Source organism: Vulpes vulpes, chromosome 12, assembly GCF_048418805.1.
Source record: "Vulpes vulpes isolate BD-2025 chromosome 12, VulVul3, whole genome shotgun sequence".
Lineage (NCBI taxonomy): Eukaryota > Metazoa > Chordata > Mammalia > Carnivora > Canidae > Vulpes > Vulpes vulpes.
This window is the reverse complement of record NC_132791.1, coordinates 71,302,018-71,317,450: the sequence shown is the minus strand read 5'-3', so window position 1 is coordinate 71,317,450 and position 15,433 is coordinate 71,302,018. Positions and strand designations below refer to the sequence as shown.

Genomic DNA, 15,433 nt, shown 5'->3' with positions numbered 1-15,433 from the left:
TATCTGTCCATTCTATGTGGGAAATATGATTTCTGTGGTTGAAGAAATAACTGAGGGCAGTACAAAGCTACCAAAGCAAACAGGGTCACAAGCAAACATATGAAGCAAACTAATCTCTCCACAACAAGACAGAACAGAAAAAGCCACCAGCAGCCCTTTTTGGTGTATATCACACAAATCTTATCGTCTTTGACACCAGGGCTTCCTCGCTAATTATAGGATTGAAAGAAAGAGTTGTTTTCATCCTGCATTCATTCTGAAAAGGTTTATTCTTCCTTATTCTGCCACAGTTTCTGTATCTTTCCTAAAAGAGGGAAGAGTGTGAATTGGGAAATATACTTGCAGAACTGGTTTACCAGAATACACAGGATATGGATCAATACAAGTTAGATGCCTTCTGGCCTTAAGTCACTAACTGCTAAGGGACCCAACATGGGAACTTCTTGGTAGAATAATGACAATCACTCACCAGAAACATAAACAGATTAGGAGGCAGTTTTCATTGGTTTAGAGTATTTCAATGGTATGACTGAGAATGTGCTGTCAGTTCATCAGGGTGTAATAAGAGTTGAAGTCAATTATTTTCCATCCTTTGACTTTACTTTTTGAAATTGTTTTGGTGACTCTAATTCCTTTGCCTTTCCACATAAATTTTAAAGAAGCTTGGCTGTGCCTATGGAAACTTCTACTGAAATTTTTACAGGAGTTGTGTTAAATCTATAAACTGATAAGAATTGACAACTAAATGACATATTCTGATCTGTAAACACAGCATGTCTATTTAGGACTTAATGTTACTCACCAACATTTCATAGTTTTCAACACAGAATTGCCACGCATTTGCCAAATTTTCTTTTTTCCTTTTGGAGTTATTGCAAATGGAGTCGCTTGTTGAAACTTATTTTCTAAATGTTGCTACTGCATAGATACAGAAATTAATTTTTGTATGTTAACCTAGTATCTTGTGACCTTGTTAAATAAACTCCTGGTTTAACTCTTAATGTTCAAAGAGCATCTTTGTTGATTCCCTGGGGTTTCTAAGTGGAAAATCTAGTTATCTGAATGAAGATCATTTTATTCCTTCCTTTCTAAAACAAGTGCCTTTCATTCCTTTTCCTGCCTGATTGCAAGGACTTCCAGTACAAAGTTGAATAGGACACGTGGACTTACTCCTGATCTTAACGTCATTCGGTTGGTTACCATTAAGTATGATGTTAGTTGTGGGGTTTTGGTAGAAGCCTTTATTAGGGTGATTCCTCCTCTATTTCTAGTTTTCTAAGTTTTTGTGTTTTTTTTTTCTAAGTTTTTATCATAAGTGGATAATTTTGTATTCTCTCCCCCTCCATCAGTTGGTAGGATTGTGTATTTTTTTTCTTTCTTGTTCAGTTTGGATAATACATGTGAATCTACAAGTTCACTCTTCTCTGTCACATCTATTCTGCTACTGAGTTCTTCTAATGGTATTTTTTCGGTAAATTGTGTTATTTTATTTTTTAGTTCTAAAATACCCACTTGGTTCCATTTTTAAAACATTATTTATTTTCCTGCTGAGAATTCTGAAGTTTCCATTCAAGAATGGTCCTACTTTTTGAAATACTATTGTAATGCTTACTTTATAATCCCAACATGTATGTTATCTTGGGAAAATATCTGCTGTCCTTTTCCTAGGAATATTTAAATTTTTCTGATTTTTGTATTTTGTGCAATTCTGCATTATATCCTGGACATTTTGAGTATTATGAGACTCTGGGTCCAGATAAGGGTGGAGTATAGGCTTGCATACACAACTCTAGGAGTTTCTTTTTCTCTTACCACCTGACACATTGGGGTTTCTTTATCTCTTACCACTTGACACATTCCAGTTCCCAGAGGTCACTTCCTTTTTCTGGTCTTCCAGTTAAAAATTCAAGGCTTTAGATTCTTTCTGCTTGCACCTCATGGTAACAACTCAATAATAAAAAGACAAAAGTGGGCAAAGGATCTGAACAGACATTTCTCCCAAGAAGATACACAGATGGTAAAAGAAACACATGAAAAAAAACTCAAAGGTAAAATTTACCTTTAGGTCCAGGTAACAGGAAAATAGTGCCTCTGGACAGGGAAAAGCATTCCATTCCTCAAAGGTTTAGATACCTGCTTAACCACCACTTCCTTACCACAAGAATGCCTGAGAGTGCCAGAGTGGTCTTACTTCAAATTCTGGTTTCCTTCTTAAATCTGCCTTCTACCATACTATTCAGGGTACTCAGATGGCTTCTCCATGCATTCTTTCCAGGGTTTTTATTTATTTTTGGTGGGAAAGACAAGGTGGCAGGTGCATACTACTGGCACAAGAACAGATGCTTGGGTGGCTCAGTTGGTTCAGCATCCAACTCTTGATCTCAGTTCAGGTCTTGATCTCAGGGTTATGAGTTCAAGCCCCACATTGAAAAATAAAGTGGAAGAAAAACTAACCAAAAGTTATTTTATGTCCAATGATTACATCCCCAGAGAATAAACTCTCAAACAGGAAATTTACATGAATACAAAGGAAAAATTCTGACTAGAAGTTTCATATTCATCATTCACTTTTTGTCTCAATTTTTTATTAAAATTATAAACACGGAAAAATGTAAAAGATGACCAATGAACATCTCTATATCCTCTACAAAGATGACTGATTTTTCACAACAGTTGACAAATTTTTTACATACTCACCTTAAGATGTGCTGCAGATATCATGACTTTTCAAACTTGATAACTTTTACATGCATCTCCTAAGAATAATGGCATCACCCATTATATACCTATATACCTCAATACCATTATCACTTCTAGGAAAATTAAACATGACATTATCTAAAATCCATTCCATCCTCATATTTCTTCAAATATCCCCCCAAATGTCTTTATAGTTGTTCTAACTTTTCTGAATCAGAAATCAACTAAGGATCACACCTTGCTTATGATTCTTGAGTACCTTAATCTAGAATTCTTTTTGTTCTACTACATTGGCTTTTTGAGATGTCCAGGCCAGTTATCTTGCACAAAGTCTCAAACTCCGGGTTTGTCTATTTCCTCATAATGTAATTCAACTTGTTCCTCTATTTCATCTTTCTTGTCAACAGGATCATAAATTTGGTTAAGAGGTTTAGTTAGATTTTCATTAAATACTTTTGGCAAGAATACATTGCAGGTGATCATGTGTGCCTCATATCGCACCTCATCAGGAGCCACATAATGTCAGGTTGTTCCACCAGTAGTGAAACTCAGTTTGACAGCCAGATCTCTCCATTATAAAGGCATATCTTTTCTTTGCAATTCATATCTGTGACCTTTGACACCATGCTCCTTAAATTTTTTTTCACCTAATGGGTTTATCATCCATTGAATTTGTCTGATTTAATTACATGAAGGTTTATAAAATGGTGATTTTTCTAAATCTGTCATTCCACATACAGTTAAAAGATGGCATTCTTCAAATTAATTTACAGAGAGAGATTTCCTTTTTTTTTCCCACTATTTTTCCATTGTGGGCACATTTTTACTTAGCATGTTATAACCAATTACAGTGACTTTTTTGTTTAAGTTATCTTAAATTTGACCAGTGAGAGTGCCTTCAAGTTGGCTCCCATGTCCTTCTGACATTGTCCTCTGAGTGCTTAGTCTTTAAGTGCTTTTTGTTTTGTTTCATAAAAAGATACCTTAGACACATCTTATACTTACCCTGCTCCAAATATGGAATCAGCTATTTCTTCAATGAGCCTGGGTTCCCCCTTACTGGGGAATAGCATTTGGAAACCATAATCTGGGCAAAAAGCATGCTCATTGCTATTGGATAACCAAACATGTTTTTCTCTAGAATATCTTACAAATGGCTCTGTACAATGTTAAACACTGAGTCTTTTAAAAAACTCATGTCCTTATAAATATACCTAAATATATAAAGTTATTTTCTAATGAGCTAAGGCAGGTCAAGAAATATGCTATGCTGAAAGCCTGCATTTAATTCTAAAACCTTTCTCAGACAGAAGGTTCTAGCTACTTTTATTAGAACACTTTTTAAAATGATAGTGAGATACTGTGAGAGTTAAAGTGAGATATAAAACTGTGGGAGTAGGCCCAGGGAAAAATGCAGTGTATGTTAAAAATATGGAAAATCTTTTGAAAACCAATTTTAACTGATGACTAGGATGCTTAATTATAAAATATTCACATATTTCTTTATACAAAAGAATTCCTAAGAGATAAATAACAAAAATAAAAAGGCAATCTTGTATGTGAAAACTCCAAAAGCAATTTCACCATTTAGCCCTCAGCTAAGTTTGAGAATTTATGTACAGTTATTATAAAAGCAGGTATAATGGACACAGAGGAAAAAGAGAAAATAGGACTGTAAGTCAATTAAAAAGACTGCAGTTGGGACTTCTGGATGGCTCAGTGGTTGAGCATCTGCCTTGGGTTCAGGGCACGTCTTAGTCAGGGGATCAAGTCCCTCATCGAGTTCCCCACAAGGATCTTGCTTCTTCCTCTACCTGTGTCTTTGCCTCTCTGTTTCTCATGAATAAATAAAATCCCCCCCCCCCCAAGAAAGGACTGCAGTTAGGAGGAACCTGTCAAATACAGAAATGAAACTGATAAAATTACCACAATTGTGCCTTAATCAGTTTACAAAATAAATAGTGAATAGTATTCTTGAGACTTGAGGTTGGAAGCCAATTATTAAAATTAGTATCTATAATTATCGCAGAAAACCAAGGCTGAAAACTTAGATTCTAGCCTTGACTCTGTCCAACAAGCTCAGTTTCATTAGTAAAGTGAAAGGCTACAAATAAACTAAAATTTCTCCTGGTTCATGGGACTCCTGGGTGGCTCAGCAGTTGAGTGTCTGCCTTTAGCTCAGGGCGTGATCCCAGGAGTCCTGGGATCGAGTCCCACATCGGACTCCTTGTTTGGAGTCTGCTTCTCCCTCTGCCTGTGTCTCTGCCCCTCTCTCTATATATATCTCATGAATAAGTAATAAAATCTTTAAAAAAAAATTCCCCTGGTTCTAAGAGCTACCACTGTATAGTTAGATTCTGCAAATGCACCATCTGCAACAGATAAGAGAGTATTTTTGTGACAGTCTCCTCCCCTTGCTTCACTTCACTGCACCTTCTATAATGCTATCCTAAGACTATTCAGTAATGTTAAATCATATCAAATTAAGAAATAATATAAGGAAAAGAGATTCCATTTGGGCAAAACTTTAATTTTCAAAACTAAATTCTAAATTAAGCCACATTTTTTTAATCATCAAAGATTTTTGGAAAAAATATACATATATTCCAAAGCTATGTGTGTATGTATGTATGTCCTAGGTGTACATACATATATTTATATATACAACCTGCAGGTGAGGCAGTTCATAAAAATGAGCTTGATTATTTCCACATGAAAACCTGAATTAAGAGAATCCATTTCTACCTTGAACTTCTCTTTATGGAAAAGAGTGTGTCCTCTGCTTGCCTGCCATTTTAGCAAATATGGCCTCATGCTTACATTATTAATTCAATGGCTCCTTTTAAAAGAAAATTCATATGAAAGCTTACTCTTAGAAAGGGAATAAACTCCAATGAGAGATACCAAACATATTCCATTATTTTCATATTTTTAAGTTAGGCCTTTTATGTTTTTTCCATGAATTAAAATTTTTCTATATGTTTAAAAACCTTATTAGCATTTAATAGTTCTTATAAAATTTGAGAAATCAATGCTTTTCATAATCCTACTGATCAATTTCACCATTACTTAGTGGTAACTAACATATTTTCTCCATAAGTAAAAAAAAAGATTTAATCTAATGCAGTCTGTGCCCTATTTATTATTCTCTAATGAGGAATCTTAAATTATTTGAGAAAAGAATTAAACTTCACTGGCCTTATCTCCTCTAAGAAATCTCTGATACTGAGTAAGAGAGGAATTATAGATAAAAGGCTTCCCATATTCCTTCCATTTATAGAGTTTTTCCTTACTGTGAACTTTTTTGTGTCTGCACAGATTTGATCTGTAACTGTAGGCCTTCCCGCACTCCAGACACTTGTAGAGTTTCTCCCCAGTATGGATTCTCTCGTGCTCAGTGAGGAATGAATACTGGCTGAAGGCCTTCCCACACTGATTACACTGGTAGGGCTTCTCTCCAGTGTGAATTCTCTGGTGCCTGTAAAGATTGGATTTGCAACCAAAGGCTTTACCACATTCTCCACAGCTATAAAGCTTTTCCCCGGTGTGAATTTTACGATGTTCATTGAAGGAAGAATACTGGTTGAAGGTTTTCCCACACTCAGTACACTGATAGGGTTTCTGGTCCATGTGAATTCGCTGGTGTTCAGTAAGGGTTGAGATGCGTGTGAAGGTTCTTCCACATTCCAAGCATTTACACAGCTGCTCCCCAGTATGAAGCCTCTGGTGTTCAGCCAGGGAGGCAAATTGGCTGTAACCTTTCCCACATTCACTGCATTTATAGGGTTTCTCCCCTGTATGGATTCTTTGGTGTCTTTGAAGCTTTGCTCTACAGTTGAAGGCCTTCTCACATTCGGTACATTTATAGAGTTTCTCGCCAGTATGAATTCTCTGATGTACAGTGAGGGTTGAACACTGGCTAAAGGCTTTCCCACATTCCTTGCACTGATAGGGTTTCTCTCCAGTGTGCACTCTGAGATGCTTGATCAGGGTTGAACTGCTGCTGAATGCTTTCTCACATTCATTACATTTGTAAGGTTTCTCTCCGGTATGAATTCTCTGATGGGCCAGAAGGGATGATCTGTGGCTAAAGGTTTTCTCACATTCACTACACCTGTAGGGTTTCTCACCGGTATGAATTCTCTGGTGTTCAATCAGATGAAGACTCTGGTTGAAGCTTTTCCCACATTCATTACAAATATAAGGTTTTTCTCCTGGATAAATCTGGATGCATCTCATTAGGTCAAAATTCTGTTTAAAATCTTTCCCAAATGTGTAATATATATTGGGTATCCTTCCTACAGGAACAGTCTGTTGTGTAACAAGAATTGTGTCTATAAGGAAGCCTTTCCCCAACTCAAGACTTATCTGCTTTACATCTCCAATCCCGGGATTTTTGTGGGAGGCCACCATTTGCCTAAGAGGTTTCTTCTGTTGCTTCTGTTCTGTCTCACTCTCAGATTCCATAGTTTGTCCAAAATTGGTGTCCCAGTGACCAAACTTAACAGACCTTTTCTTTATTATTCCCTGAAATGTCTCTTCTCTAGAAATGTCCTGTGTGGAAGGCAAGGCTTCCATTTCAGGCTGAGTCTTAAAACCTGGAATGAGTCAGGAGCATTAACGATGGTACCTCTACTGGGAGAGACAAACACATCAGTAGAACAATAACACTGGCAATAGTACATATAAAAGAGCTGCAATACCTCTTTTGATCCCAAATATGGACTTTCATCTAGGGAAAAAACAGGACACGATGGAAAGAGAGGTGAAGAGGAGAAGGAGTGGTGGTGTGGGAGAATACAGTGGATGAATGAACACTAGAAACAAATGAAGACATTGCAATTTGCAAGAAGTAAATGCAAGGAGAACTGGCTAAGCAGAAGATATGAGGCTCAGAAAAATGTCAGCTCATAAGCTCCAGTTGGATACTGTGGGATATTTCAGTTTATCATTTCCTACTCTGTATACTGAGCAATGAAGCAGGCATTTTGTCTTTATTTTCTCCTTAAAAAAAAAAAAAGTTTCACTTATGGGGCATCTGGGTGGCTCAGTCAGTTGAGCATCTGCCGTCAGCTTAGGTCATGATCTCAGGGTCCTGGGATCAAGCCCTGCATCCAGCTGCCTGCTCAGCAGGGAGTCTGCTTCTCCCTCTGCCCTTCCATCCTGCTCATGTGTGTGTTTGCTTTCAAATAAATAAATAAAATCTTTAAAAAAATAAAAGTTTACCTATTTTCTCTTTTTTAGTAATCTCTACACTCAACAAGGGACTCTAACTCACAACCTCAAGATCTAGATTTGCATGCTCAACCAACTGAGCCAGCCAGGCACCCGTTTTCTCTTCTCTATACATATGTGGCTTTTATTATGTTTTCCCCCCAAGCTCTCGCTAAAACTCTATACACATTAGGCAGCCCGGGTAGCTCAGCAGTTTAGCGCCACCTTCAGCCCATGGCATGATCCTGGAGACCCAGGATCGAGTCCCACATTGGGCTCCCTGCATGGAGCCTGCCTGCCTGTGTCTCTGCCTGTGTCTCTCATGAATAAACAAAATTTTAAAAAAATATAAAACTCTATACACATTAATTTTTAAAATCTCTATGTTTTCCTTCAGTTTTGTAAATCTGTATGTGAATATGATTTCATATCATAGTCTGTAAAAAGAGGATGTTCAGCCTTTAAAACTTACAGCAGCCCTGAAGCATGGCTGCGTTGAGGATATCTGATTTAAATTCAGGATGCTGACTATAAAAAAAAAGGAAGATACAGAATAAATCAGCCACATTCAACAATCTATCCCTAGTGATTGGAAGAATAACAGTTTTTTCATACCACCCTGCCACCACTTTTCCTCTTCCTATTTGATCACAAGGAGAAATAGATATATTTCTCTCTTCTAATAAACTGTAACCAAAGATTAACCTCCTTTGTAGGAATCTTTTTAGGCTAATGAAAGTCTACAAGAAATGCAGAGTCAATATGCCCCAGAATTCTGAAATATACCGAAACCCCAAGCTCAGATCTGATGTTAAGTCAAAGGATTTAGCTTGAGCTGATTCTAAGGAACTGTGGGTTAAAATGTGGCTCTCTTTAATCAATCCATGATTGAAAATAGATTAAAACTAAGTCTTTCTGGGATCCCTGGGTGGCGCAGCGGTTTGGCGCCTGCCTTTGGCCCAGGGCGCAATCCTGGAGACCCGGGATCGAATCCCACGTCGGGCTCCCGGTGCATGGAGCCTGCTTCTCCCTCTGCCTGTGTCTCTGCCTCTCTCTCTCTCTGTGTGTTACTATCATAAATAAATAAAAATTAAAAAAAAAAAAAAAAAAACCTTAAATTTAAAAAAAAAAAAAAAAACTAAGTCTTTCTAAGGAGCTAATTATATGTACTTAATAAAACAAAGTATAACTAGGTGATTTATGTCAATAAAATCCATCCAGTTTCAGTAATGAAATATATTTTATTAAAATCAAATAGTAAGAGAAAAAGATATACAGGCTGTAAATATGTATAAAAATACAGATTTTTCTTCATGATGTTAATGGGAAACCTAGCAGTTTCGATTTTAAAGTTCAACAGGATACCCTCTCTCTTTTCACCCTTTGCCACAATAGGACATCCGTTGCCCATCCAGAAACTTATCAGGCTACTCTAACATTGTTTTTCTAAAGAAATTTAACTAGTAAAGCCTAGATTAGCCATCTCTTTCTTAGAATTCCACAACATGTTTTACTTACATATTCTAGCACTTAATATTTTTTGTATTGAAGCCTGAAAATAATTCAAGTATTTCTTCAAGGAGAACAGTGGATACATCTCATGGTTATTTGTTAATCCCTTACTATGCACATGACAAGTTCACAATAAGAATGACTTACATACAAAAATAATGTGTGAACAAGCAGAGTAAGTTGGAAAAATTATGAAGGGTAGGTGACCTCAAAAATGAAAAGACATTCTCTCCTCACATGTTGGACTCCTAAAACCCAACCAGGCATTTATTGAACAAAAAGTTAATAATCAATAATAATGTGAAACAAACAAGTGACTAGAGAGAAGACTCTTTGACACGAGAAGCCTCAGGTGTATATAATTCAGGGAGTGGTCTTATAAAGGAAATTGGATAATAAAGAGGGGATGGATTTCAGTAGAACAAGAAAAGAGGACTCTGCATATCAGAAAGAAGGCCTGAGCAAAGTCATCTGGCAGTGGGGAAGTAAACCTATTTAGGGGAGGCTAACTGACTAAAGAAGGAAATCCAGGTTGGAATTTGTTAAAATTTTGATTAAACAGTATGAAGCTGGGCACAGAATTCCTAAATAGTGGGCAGAGGAACTCAGAATAATACAGGTGTTGTACGTTCTCAGGCAGGTAATAATAAGACGAGGCGGTCAGATCGGGGAAAGGAGACAGGTTGGACCAGAGCAAGGACAGAGCAGAAGCAGAGCAGTGATGTAACTGCTGTGGTCTGGCTGTACTGAGTTCTTAATTTTGAGCTTCATCAGCACTGAGTTCATCATAAAGGCAGCTCAATTAGATTCAAAAACTATTAGCTAAATGCAGGATATTTGATGCCAGAGGCACAGAAGGCAAAGAAAGACCTTATCTCTTCCTTAAATATACATGATCCAATTAGGAAAATAAATAATAACAAAGGAACTATAATTAACTCTGACGGATGCTGTCATGGATGTATTCAATGCATGCAGAATGTGCCATGTGAACTCAAGTGATTGAGAAATGAATAGTGCCTGGGAAGGAGGAGAAATAAGGAGAACCTACAGATCAGGTGGGCAGATGGATCCTTCAGGTGAGAGGGTTTCCAGGGGATAAGACGGAGGTGGTAATCCAAGAAGGAATGACACACAAATTAATGAGTCTGCAGGTTTGGCCAGAACACGTCGCTGACATGCAAGTGGCCCTTGATTCCCACAGAGGAACATGGAGACAGGCTCTGAAGTAGGTTTAATGTCACAGTAAGAATAGTTCTTGCCTCTGTGGATAATGGAGAAACAACAAAGTCTCTTAAGGTAGAGATTAACACCTGAGTTTCAAAAAGATCTCTCTGCTGATGGCACAGAGGGTGGGAACAGGAGAACAGGCTCAGAGAGGGTAGGTAATCTTCCCAGAGCTCAGAGCATGTGTAAGCAGTGGCAGGGCTAACGTGAGATTAGGAATGTCTAAATTCAAGGAGAGCTGGTTGACTCTGACAGTGGGACAAGATGGCCCACTCCAAGGAGATACAAGGGAAATGTTGAGTTAGGAAATCAGAGACATGGGTGCATTGACAACACTCTGAAATAGGAGGCTGGTGAGAGAAATTTTAAAAATTCAAAACAAGGCAGAAGGTGTAAAGTATTTAAAATCTGTTGGGCATGAACATGTATAAATGCAGATGGAAAGAAAACTGTGAAGGCCAAGAGGCCAAGATGGCAGAAGAGGGTGAGAGAGGCCGCAGCAAAGGAAAAGAGGTAGAAAATGTGGAAGTGTTAGGGAAGAGAAGAGAGTCCCCACAAGGGCCTTCTGGATGCCAAGAAAACCATTCCAACCACAGAGCCTCCTGTCAGGAGGCCCTGGCTCAGAATTTCCAGCGAACTTCTCCCAGTGCTGCTTCCTCATGACCTGCTCATGGGTAAGCACTGCCCCCCGCCCCCCGCCCATTCCCCAGCCACTCACTCACCTACACAGGCATCTTGAGGGACTTCCCTGTCCACGGTGCAGGGATCTTCTCCTTGCTGCAACTGGTAGATCACCTTTGGCGTTGAGAATGGAATCCCTGCTCATGAAGAAGGGAATAGGGATTGAGCGGGTGGTACAAAGGGCAACTCCAGAGCTCAGACACCAGAACCCACGGTGCGGAGAAGGGAACCTGGGGAGCTGGGAGCATGGGTGCTTCTCAGGGGGCGTGGGCACTCGAGATGGATTGGAGTGGGGAGGTCTCAGTTCGGAACTGATACAGGGCTCTACCTTGACAGGTCTGTTCGTTCCTCAGACTCTAAACTGAGACCCAGTGATTGGAGAAGGAGGATGCTGGTTAGGAGGAAGGGTGGGAGGAAAGCAGAGGAAGGAGAAAAGCAGAGCGTGAAGGGCATCCTGTCATAAATGCCCAATGTCAAGTCCACAGATAATTGTCGTTGCCCAGGGGCATGGCAGGAGGGAAAGTGGGGACTCTGAACCCCGAAGAGGCAGCTCCCAAAGCAGATCCTTCATTAAAGACAAGCCTCCTTACCCAGTGAGACCAGGGTGCCATAGTTCTCCAGCATCACCTCCCGGTACAACGTTCTCTGTGCAGAGTCCAGGTGCAGCCACTCATCATGGCTGAAGAGCACGGCCACATCCCTGAATGTGACAGATTCCTGCAACGGTAAATCCACTCCTGCTCACCCAGGACCAACTTCTCCACCGCTAGGTAGGTAGGTATGGGGAAAGTCGAAGTATTTCATATTGACTACTTGTGTTACTCTGGGGACCACTGCATCAGCTAGTACACAAATATCTACTGGGAACCCCCTGTGAGCAGAGTCACATGCCACATATTGAGAGGGGAGGTCGGGAAAGGCAAAGTCCCTGCCAGCAGAGAATTTCTTTTTCTTTTTTTTTTTTTTTTTTTCAGCAGAGAATTTCGATCCCAGTCTGGAACCTATTGAAGTACCTAAGCACCTACCTCTCACTCAAAATCTAAATTAAAGGGTGGGGAAAAAAAATCAGAATACCCTTAGAACAATGATGACACTTAAGAATACACTTAGAAAATTATGGCAATGCCACTAGCAGAACAGAAACACAAAGGAATTTCTCAGATGTAAATAAAGCAAATGATAAAAGTAGTATTAGTTCATGTTTGTTGGATACTTGCACATTAGGAACTGACAGGAACTTTGCACAGAGTATCTTCACTGAGTTCCATAGAAATCCTATTAAGAAGATAATTATAGGGGATCCCTGGGTGGCTCAGCGGTTTGGCGCCTGCCTTTGGCCCAGAGCCCGATCCTGGAGACCTGAGATCAAGTCCCACATCGGGCTCCCGGCATGGAGCCTGCTTCTCCCTCTGCCTGTGTCTCTGCCTCTCTCTCTCTCTCTCTCTCTCTCTGTGTGTGTATCATAAATGAATAAATAAAACCTTAAAAAAAAGATAACTATAGTTAAATCATTTGACATATGAAGAAACATCTCAGAAAGGTTACATTACCTCCCAAGGTAATCCTGTTAGAAATTGGTGGAGATTGGAACTGAATTCAGGCAGACACATCTCTAAGCTATACTGTAACATGGGTTTCCACTCTTTATGGAAGTTAAAAGACCCAAAGGACCTGCAAGACTATACAGGTGCCAAACGGAACTGTGAGAAAAGTAAATTCTTGCAGGAGAACCCCAATGAACTACAAAATATGAGAAAGCAGAAGTTGGCCAGATGCCAAATCTTATATGAAAGGATGAAAGAGATGGAATGCATGAAAAACGATAACATTTTGACCTTGTGATTCTACTTTTAGGATTCTACTATGAGAAATCCTCGTACAACTGGGTAGGGATATTTGCTCAAGGATATTCAGCAGAACTTTACTTATAAGCCAACAGCTGTGGTAGGCTGAGTAGTGAACCTGTGGATGTTTTACAAATACATGACTAAAAGGACTCTGGGGGTACCTAGGAGGCTCAGTCAGTTAAATGTCCAACTCTTGATGTCAGCTTAGGTCATGATCTCAGGGTTCTGGGATCAAGCCCTGAGTCAGGGCTGTGCACTGGGCAGGGAGTCTCCTTAAGATTCTCCCTCTCCCTCTGAGCCTCCACCCCACCCATGATTGTGTTCTCTGTTTCTTGATTTTTTTTTAAAAAAAAATTTTTTTTAATAAAAAATAAAAAGTGAATAAAAGGACTTTGAAGATCTTTTTTTAAAAGATTTTATTTATTTATTCATGAGACACACACACACACATACACACACAGAGAGAGAGAGAGAGAGAGAGGGAGAGAGAGGCAGACACAGGCAGAGGGAGAAGCAGGCTCCATGCAGGGAGACCGACGTGGGACTTGATCCCAGGTCTCCAGCATCAGGCCCTGGGCTGAAGGCGGCACTAAACCACTGAGCCACCCAGGCTTCCCTTGAAGATCTTTTTCAAGTAGGTTCCACACCCAGTTTGGAGCCCATCGTGGGGCTTGAACTCACAACCCTGAGATTAAGACCTGAGCTGAGACAAGAGTCAGGCACTTAACTGACTGAGCCTCCTGTGTGCCCCTTAAGGATTAGGAGATGGTAAGGGCCTGGATTATTATCCAGGTGGATCCAGTATAATCACAGTGATCCCTGTTAGGACCCAAGAGTCATAGTCAGAAGAGGACAAGGTGGTAATGTGAAGATAGAAGAAACAGATTGAAGACATGCACTTGGAAGATGCCTGGAAGGGCTACAAGCCAAGGAACACAGGCCACCACCTGAAGGCACAAAGAAGGCCTGGAAACAGATTTCCCCCTCAGAGTTTCCAGAAAGAACCAGCCCCACTAAGAACCTAAGTCTAAGATTTTAGACTTTGGACCTCCAGAATTGCAGAAGAAATTCATGTGGTGTTAAGCCACTGCATTTATGGCAATTTGTTACAGCAGCAATAGGAAACTAATACAACAGTGAAAAACTGAAGACATCCTATAGATCTATCAGCAGGGTAACAGATAAGCAAATTATAGGACATTTATCCCATGAAATATTTTACATATATAACCACTAGATAGAATGAGGTAGATCTGTATGGCTGACGTTGAAATTTGACCTTGACACACTGCTAATTCATATGAAATATAGCAAGCTGCAAAACAATCCATATTTGTTGAAAAATTATTTATCTAACTATACGGATTCGTTTGGAATACACAAGCCGTCCACCCTCATTATTCTTTCATGTTTGTGGAGGAACAGAAAAGCAATCTTTTGCTTATTACTTTGTCCCCTTCTGAATGCTTACATTGTTTAACAGGATGTGTGTGTTTGTTTTGAAATTTTTTGAATCCATTTTAATTTGTGCATTGAGTTTTCAGCTCTACCTCTTTGCATTTGTAGTGGTTGCTCTGAGAACTATAATACACATTCTTAGTTCTTTATAGTTTCCTTAGAGCTAACATTTGATTTCAAGAACCTGCAATATATGGGAACTTCCCCTTCCCTATGCTGTCATTGTTAGACACTCCCAGTTGAAACAGCTGACAGGACTCACCAGACCTCACCAGGCACACTCACAGAGGTCAACAGATACAATGCAACGAAATAAAGAGAGTGCACCAAAACCCTGGAAGACCAAGATGTTCCAAGTGCAATCTCCTCTTATTTGCACACACAGACTAGACCCCTTTGGGAAGCTATATGAGGAATTTTTATTTGGGAGGGCTTGAAAGGGAAACTCTCAGCAGGAGCCTTTTGTGTTTCAAATAAGGCTTGTCAAACCATGTAGGCCAGCTGCCAACCCTCAGTGAAGATTATCCTGGGGGCAGTCAGGGGCACTGGGATCTTAAACAGCACATTAACTGCTTTATCATGCCCAGGGGTCAAAAATCAGCCATCCGGGCATCCCCAGGGCTAAAGATAGAGACTTTCCAGTCCAGACACAAATGAACTCTAGATCCACAGCTGCCATCCTGGGGAAAACTCACAGAGCTCTGGATTTCCCCACGGTTTTCATTGGGAGAGCAAAGTACCCAAGGAATGGAAACACATCTACCATCTCTAAACCCAGAAAGCAATTTATGAAA

The 15,433-nt window shown here is 39.6% G+C and overlaps 1 protein-coding gene across 1 annotated transcript in view; it reads right to left on the bottom strand.

Annotated features, from left to right (window-relative positions):
• Positions 1-2,549: 2,549 nt before the first annotated feature.
• Positions 2,550-15,433, bottom strand: part of LOC112932463 (uncharacterized) — a 37,904-nt gene continuing 25,020 nt past the window's right edge. Inside the window, exons 8-10 of the mRNA XM_072731918.1 lie at positions 11,925-12,051; positions 11,376-11,471; positions 2,550-7,298 (exon numbers count right to left, since the gene is read on the bottom strand). Of these exons, the coding sequence (XP_072588019.1) occupies positions 5,884-7,298; positions 11,376-11,471; positions 11,925-12,051 (1,638 nt within the window). The 3' untranslated portion in view covers positions 2,550-5,883. The remainder of the gene's footprint in view (positions 7,299-11,375; positions 11,472-11,924; positions 12,052-15,433) is intronic.